The sequence below is a fragment of the Buceros rhinoceros genome, unplaced genomic scaffold, assembly GCF_000710305.1.
Source record: "Buceros rhinoceros silvestris isolate BGI_N320 unplaced genomic scaffold, ASM71030v1 scaffold19919, whole genome shotgun sequence".
NCBI classification, from domain to species: domain Eukaryota; kingdom Metazoa; phylum Chordata; class Aves; order Bucerotiformes; family Bucerotidae; genus Buceros; species Buceros rhinoceros.
In genome coordinates, this window is record NW_010430147.1 from 36,409 (window position 1) to 44,301 (window position 7,893).

The 7,893-nt window shown below is 51.9% G+C and overlaps 1 protein-coding gene across 1 annotated transcript in view; it reads left to right on the forward strand.

The window, feature by feature from the left end:
* The window catches only part of LOC104499429 (syntaxin-binding protein 4-like), a gene marked incomplete at its 5' end in the record, with an annotated part of 29,994 nt that overhangs the window by 17,818 nt on the left and 4,283 nt on the right, over window positions 1-7,893 (forward strand). Inside the window, 3 exons of the mRNA XM_010142933.1 lie at window positions 632-773; window positions 961-1,067; window positions 3,279-3,351. Coding sequence (XP_010141235.1) covers window positions 632-773; window positions 961-1,067; window positions 3,279-3,351 — 322 coding nt within the window. The remainder of the gene's footprint in view (window positions 1-631; window positions 774-960; window positions 1,068-3,278; window positions 3,352-7,893) is intronic.

Consider the following 7,893-nt stretch of genomic DNA (forward strand, 5'->3'; position numbering starts at 1 on the left):
AGCAGGCAGAGAGCAGCTTCCAACCTTGTTCCTGCTCAGTTTGCGGTACATCCTTGCCTGGGCCAGGCGTCTGCACCACCGTCACAGAAGTAAATCACAATGTGGGGGTAATGCTATAAAACTGCATAAAGGCTCATTTCTTAGGGCATCCTGCAAGATTTTGAGTCCAAACCTTGGCTCGCATGTGGTCAGCTGGGTATGCCGCGCTGCACTTTGACATCTGCTGAGGGCTGCTCGATAGCTGACCACTCGATCAGCTATGGCTGGCTGGTGATTTAGCTGGGTCCAAGCAATAACAACATCGATCCTTTTTGTGCTTTTGGCTATAAAATCCAAGAGTGCCAAATATATTCTGGTTAAACCTTTAGTTTCTTCTATTTTTCAACTGCAAACGAGTATCCCCCAGCATTTGGGATTACCCAAGCCAGTCATCTCCAGCACGATGAACAATGCTAAGAAACAAGAGTCCTCACCTCCTCTGTCCAAGGCTGGGTGGAAGGAAAGATGCAGAGGCAAAAGAGGTTGGGAGAGTTTAGAAGGATCATACACCAAAAGTGTCAGAATTTGTTCAGTGACATGGGAAAATAAACCAGATCACCCTGAGTCACCTGCTAACGTCTCTCCCTTGCAGCTACTCCATTGAATCAGGAATCCAGAGCATTTCTATAGCCAAATCCTCCGGCTTAGGGCTGACAATCAGTGGTGGATCTAACAGGCCTGATGGTCCCATGATTTATGTTCAAGAGCTTATGCCAGATGGTGACTGTTACAAGGTGAGTCAGTTTGGAGACCCTCAGTGATGTTGCAATGGGATCTCCTCTAGACGCTGTAGCCATTCTGCAGCGGCTTTTCTAAGACAAGATGGTTTGCATTGCACAGACTAACGAGGATTTGCGGTGCGGGAGAAAGCTGTGGGCAGACATTCCTTCCCAATCTGTGACTTTCTCCTTCTTTGTTTAGGATGGTCGGCTCCGGCCTGGTGACCAACTAATTGCTATCAATAAAGATTCTTTGGTGGGCAGCACACATGAAGAGGCCAGAAAAATAATTGCAAAAGCCAAACTCAGGTAGGCATGTGGCATATTTCCTGTCATCATCATGGTGCTGTTGAGTCTCAGGCAGAAACTCTTCATGTCATACCAATGTTTGCCTTCAAGAAGCATGAGGCTTCTTAGTCTTACACGATGCTTCAAGATGGCCCTCATAGATGGTCATATAAGGAAACCTTGAAAGCATGGATCATCCTGAAGTGTAATCCAAGACCTTCCCAATGTTCTGGTCCTCTTGAATATCCCCTGTCACCACCCAGCAGTGTTCCACAACAGAATGAAGCTCAGACAAGCAGCAGTGCAGATCCAGCTACACTGCTGCACGCTGCGTGGGCTTGAGTGAGATTATCCTGGAGAAAGAACCATGAGCACGGAATTTCTGCAAATTTGTGCTTTGCTTGTCTCTTTGGTTGGTTGGTTGGGTGGGTTTTTTGTTAATAATATGTTCTGTATTTTTTGTTTGTTTAAGACACGAGGGAAACACAGAAGTGGCCTTTATTCCTGGAAGAGGACGGTTACACCCTGGGCTATCCATTCACAACAGCATCCCATCGCCACCTCCAAAGGCTGTGGGCAACGGGCTCAGTTCCTGCAGACTGAAGGTCCATATGAGGTCCCCAGAGGTAGGCTGAAGTTCATGTCTAAGACCACAGACGTCAGTCCTGTGATCAGAGGACTTTTTTAGGGACTCCACAGCTGTCCTTCTGGCCGGTGGAAAGGCTCTAATGCTGCTATATGTAGCCCTATTTTACAGCCAGGTATTTTAAATCTGAAATATTGTTTCTTCTGTCTTGGGTTTGAGAGGGTGAAGGATCTGTGAAGGTAATGAGAGGAGTTTCACCTCCAGGGCCTGCATTCAGACTTGTTTCAGAAACCTCGCGTTTTAAAAGAAACAAACCCTTTTGTGGATAGCACCCTGCATCTCCTTCCACACAGTCACAGAGCTGGAAGGGATCTCAGAGTCGGTTTGATCTAGTCTCCTTCCCAAAAGCAGTTACAACTCTTTATTCTTGAAGCCCTCTGAAGATGCTGAATCTGCCGCGTTACTAAGCAGCCCACTTCTGGTCTTCACCGGCCTAATGATAAGCCAGGCTCATTCTTCCTGTGAAGTCGAGCTCCACATGGTGTTTGCGAAGACGAGCGCTTGAGCTGTGCGTGGTGAGACAGGGTTTAAGGACACCTCTCCCACAATAATGTAGGTCCGTGGCTGGATTCTGTGCATTCGTCGCTCCTCTCCTGGACTGATGCAATGCTGGGTCTATCTTCTGCCTTCTTCCACATAAACTTCCCTCAGAAAAAGCCAGCCGGATGCCCCTTTGATACAATCATAATTCACAAAACATCTTTATTTCCAGCCCCTGTGGAGACATGACTTGCAAGAATGTCATATCCATGTTGCCTCTGGGTGTGCCAGGCTGGAGACAAGCTTGTGAGACTCATCCTTAGCAGCCCACACACAGGGCTGAGCTGGCACAGTGAGATCCTGCACCAGCCAGCAGAAGGTGTGCTTGTGTCGTGTTATGCACCTCTATGAATTTCCACTGTTGGCTGGAGCAAAATTGCTCCTTGCCTCACTTTGCCGCTAAAAGATGGAGCTTTTAATGCGGTCTGGGCTTCCACGCTAGGGCAAGCATGCTCAGGCACCCACGAGTATGTCCTCAGCACCAGCCCTGTGCCCCTCTCTGCATCTTCGCTCCTAGCTGTGGAAGCACTGGCTGGTGCTGCTCAGCACATCTACCCTGGTGTGACTCTGATTTTCCCTCTTACTTTGTGCTTTCAGCCGTAAGATGGCACTTGGGAAAGGGTGCAACTGGTCTTGGCTTCCCGTCGTGCTCACTGTGATAATTGTGTGGTTTGGGTAAACACCACAACAGGCTGCGGTCGGGCTCAGGACCTCGCTAGTAGGTTGGATGAGGGAGAAGCCCTATGGAGAAACCATTCGAGGTCAAATTCATCCTCAGCGCTCAATCACAATTACAGTAATAACGAACTCATCGGTCTCTCTGTGACCAGAGATTTTAAGAGCACTTGTACCTGTGCCAAGCGCTCCCAGAGACACCCCTGGAGTTCTTTGGTCCCACCTGCACTAGGGTCCACTGTACTCGGTGCCTTTGCCCTTTACAGGCCAGGTGGGTTGCTCTCTCTTGAACACCTCGATCTTCTGCTCTTTATTTACACCAACGGGTTCTGCTTAGCGACTGTTTGCCCTGTTTTCTCCCGTTTTTGTAGAACAGACACGAAAATAATTTTCCTGTGCCTTCTTTATCACCGGACATTTGCCCACCAGAGCTTACCGTCTCAGGTAAGATTCCTGTTTTCTTTGTATGGGTGACAACAGCCTGGGCTCCCCAGTGCTGAGGATGATGAAATTAGTTTTGATGAAATCAGTGTTTATATGCTGTGGTGGAGTCTAACGGGGCAAAGATGAGACTCAGCCTGCTAGAGGAGAGGGGAGGTAGCAGCCTGGCTTATTCGATGGGTAGCGATTCTGTCCATATTTGTCCATAGCAACAAAATTCTCCACTGAGGCATTCAGAGGACGAAGGTGTCCTTAGGAGACAACCTCTTCCACCCTCAGCCCGTGGTTCATTTGCAGCAGTGTCTTTGCCGACATGCGAAGATCACGTCAGACTCACACGCAGCAGGTCTTACTGCAGGCAACATTCCCTTGTGATGGGAACGGGTGGTCTTTGGAGAGACAGTATTTAAAAAGCCACTTGATGATAGTTGCAGTGTACACGGCAACGCTGGGCGTTAAGGGTGCCCTCAGCTTGTCAAACTGGAAAACCGCTCATAGAAGTGAGTAAGTCAGACTTTTCTCTACATCCAAGCTTAACTTTTTGCTTGTTTTTCTGTGGTGTGTTTCATCTCCGTGCTCTGAGTCCTCTACTAAGACCTGAGAGATCTTCCCTGTTGACCCACTAGGATGGCAGCGACAGGGGGTGAACTCAAATCAGCTTCACAGGTCCCTTAGGCATCTCAGGAAAGCTCAATAACCGCCATAATCCAGAGTCCAGGGAGATGATCTCAGCAGGACACCCCACATCCCCAGCTGTGAAGGTTACTCCTGCCCCGAGGAAAAGACGGGCTTTCCCTAGTGACTCTCTGGCAATCGCTGCCCATCATTTTCACGGCTCCAATTGTGGCAGCCCTTCCTTCCCCATGTGCTGTCTAGGCACTGGCCCTGCCTGCGATGCCCTGTGCTGTGTGTCATTGCCACCTGGAAGGCTTAGAGCGAGTATTGCGAGGGGAATTGTGTTTAGTCTATACCTGGAATCAGTGGGAGAGACAGGGAGCAGATGGTGTCGGGCCGGGTGCATGTCAGCGCTCAGCTCCCAGGGATGCCTGTCTCACCTTGGCCAAGCTGAGGAGGCTTCAGCCTTCACCTACTGTGCTCTGCACTGCAGAGACCCTGGGCCAAGGACTGCCCTTGGTCTGTCTTCTCTGCCTCGAGCACCCTGCAGCCTTGATTTCAGGTAGGCTTTGAGGTGGCCACCACCGGCAGACAGAGCTCCCGGTGACGGGGAGCAAAGCCCTGGGTCATGCAAGCAATCCAGCAAACAGCAATGAAATAAATCGCTTCCTCTCTTAGCTGGGGGATTTTGTTACACACAGGTTTTTTAATGTGAAATGCTGAGGAGGCTTTGTGTCAGTGATGGCATCCATGAAAACAGACAACTGGCTTTGGAAGAGCAGCAGCCAGGCTTGGAGCCTGGGCCGGTGACTGCCTCTCTCTGGGTGCCTGATGGATGCCCTGGTTATCTCCATGTCCAGAGCTGACGGCAAAGCCACGTGGAGCTAATCCTGATTAGGATGTGCTGATGGGTAGCAGCTCTGCCCTTGAACTTGAAGAGTGAAGAGGCGGTGGCTGACCCAGCAAACCCATTTGCTACCTCTTGCTGCTTCCTGGCAGTGGTGCTGGTGGAGCGGAGGAGTCCCCCCGTTGGGAGGATTGTGTTTGTGCAGCGCCTCCACTGCTTCTCGCTGCCTTCTCCTCGCACCTCGACTCTGCCCTGATGGTGAAGGAGGGTGTGGTGAGAAGTGCTGGAGAGGCTCAGGAGAAGCGGCGTTACTCGGCAAGACGGGGCTTCCCGCGGCGTTAATCAGATCCCAGGCAGGTGAAAGAAACTGCTCGCTGGGCAAATCCTGTGCCGCTGGCACGAGAAGGGATTTGTCACCGACCCGGGCTGATGGCTGGAGGGTGAGCAGGGGCAGACCTGCACCTTCCTGGATTCTGGCAGGGCAGCTCCGGAGCAGGTACCGCCTTCTGCAGCCCTTTTCCCAAGGGAATGTCACCGTTTCTCACGGACAAGGCTTACTCATCGTGGGACAGGTGGGGTTCCCTCCAGGGGTGGCAGGGCCTGTGTTCTGCACCATTCCAGCTGTGCGGGCAGCTGTCAGCAGCTGGCCCTGCTCATCTCGTGACAGCTTTCCACCAACAAAGCAGCTGCTGTTCCTGCTCTTTCACCCTCTGTGTCTGCTTTGCGATGCAGGTGGCTCCTTCTACCCAAAAACCTGCCTGCCCAACCGAGGGAAAAGGTTTCAAGGCTTTTTGCAGCCCTGGGGAGGGAAAAAGTCTTGTGCCCGTGTTTTTCCATGTTACTTTTAATCCATCGATTCCCTTTTCCGTGGATGTTGTGAAAGCCAAGGCTGCATTTTATAAAAGGTTTGGTTTCAGTTTTGCTTAATCAATTAAACAGGCAGGTTTATTAATTTATTTATTTTTCACAGATCACTGTAACTGCAGACCCCAAGACTCCACAAAAAAACCCTTGTGATTGGAAATTTCCAAAGTGTTGTTTTTGCAGTCCTCAGTCCTTGGATGAAACGTCCCGTTTTAAACTGTGCAGAAGCTCACTTTCAGTAAGGCGAAAGCTGTCTAGGAGACTAGACAGTGGCCTAGTCCAGCCTTCCAGGAGTGGACTTCGTAAATCCTGGTCTTTGATTTTTGACCTGCTGCACGCACACTATTTCATGCAACAGGAGTTCTGAATCTTGCTTTGCAGGCAGCTCTTCCCTCTACCCGAGTGCTCCTCTCTATTAACATTTATTTGGGGTTTTTTTCAGCACCCGCTTCAGCATCAAACCATAGAGCAGCTTCAGGCACCAAACCAAAAGTAGCGCTGGATCCCCATATCCGGCTCAAGGATGGCAAACTGGAACTGGTAAGTAGACCAAGCCCTTTTTCCCAAAGCATGGTCCCCTCTCAACCCTCTCCCGAGGTGCCCTGTGCAGCAAAGAGCCCACTGGCCCGACACCTCCTTGCTTCCAGGAGCCACGACACCGGCAAGCACAATAAGCTTACGGGAATGGTTTCCTGGCATTGCTTCTGTGAAAGAGCTGACTGCGACCTCTCAACTTCGATTCTCGCACCAATGTCACACTGAGGCATGTGAGAACCAGGCCAGTAGTACCATGGGGGCCGTACCAGGTTGGTTGTGTTTTGGAGGCGTTAAAAAAGGCAGACCTGAATAGATATAGCCAGAGCGAACTGGCCTGCCTCTTGGCACAGAGTAAAGCTCTAGCACTTGGTCTCCACACACACCATCCTCCACTGAACAGGCTGCTCCATCCTCACTCCCCTTCACCTCTCGAGGATCCCAGCAGGGCAGGGTTGGGAACAGCCATAGCCCAGGCAGCGAGGAGTGTGGAGCCAGCCGTGCTGCTCGGAACATTGCTTTCCTTCTTAGCATCGCAGCACTCATGTGGCACTATTCGTTACTCGGGGGTTTGAGATAGAGGCTTAAGAGTCAGTCACCAAACCGTACTTATTACCAAGAGTTTGGAACAGAAAAAAGGGTCTCAACCACTTGGCCGAGTTTGGCTGGAGGTTGTGTCCAGCCTCTAAATGTAAAAAGGGACAAGAGGGTGTAGTGAAACATCCTGATTGTGTCCAAAGGGACATTTAAAGACATCTTGGCTTTCTCTCAATGCTCTGGGGAGCTCCAGGAGCCTCCTCGTGGCAGTGGCACCTCCCTCGGATGTTAGGCGTTTGACTCAGAGCAGTAGGTGCAGGCAGCTGCCTCAAAACTTCCCAGTGCTGCTGTCGCTGCTGGGGTGACCTCGGGCAGCCAGGTGTGGGCGAGGGAAGGCAGAAATACGAGACGGCTCACTAAGGAACCAGCCAGAACCACTGTTCTTTCATCATTTCAAGGAAAATAAATTCCACAGGCACCATCAAAGGGCAGGGAGTGCTGCCCGTTTGCTCGCCAAGATCCTGGCAAAGGGCAGAGTGTCCCTGGGGGGCCATGCCGCCAGCCTGGTTTTGGGGTGCATGTCGCCCCCCCGGGTACTGCTGGCGTTTGAGGGGGGAGCGTGGAGACACAGCCCCTTCTGCAGGGCCAGGGGCTCCCAAGGTACCCGAGGTACCGAGCATCTGCTGTCACCCCACGGCAGCCGCTGCTCCCCCCTCAAGGAGGGCAGCAGGCAAGCAGCAACTTTCCTCGTCAGCCTGCGTAGTTCTGCTCCAGCAGGGCTGAGGATCGCGTTGTCGCAGCGACCTCTGCTCGTCTGCTCCCCGTTCAAGGAGGGCACAAGGAAAGCAGCAACTTTCCTCGTAAGCCTGCGTAGTTCTGCTCCAGCAGGGCTGAGGATCGCGTTGTCGCAGCGACCTCTGCTCGCCGCGGCTGTGAAAGCAATTCTTCTGCCGTGCGAGCAGCGGGGGCCGCCGGCTTTCCCTTTTCCAAGCCAGCAGATGCAGCAGTGCCAGGGTGAGGAGATGCACGCCCACCAGCACACGTCTGAGATGGGGTTGGGGTGGCCCACTCCAGCTGCCAACATCTGCAGACTGCGGATCAGGGCATCCCAAAGCCCCGGAACCGGCAGCACTGCCTTGTGCACGAGT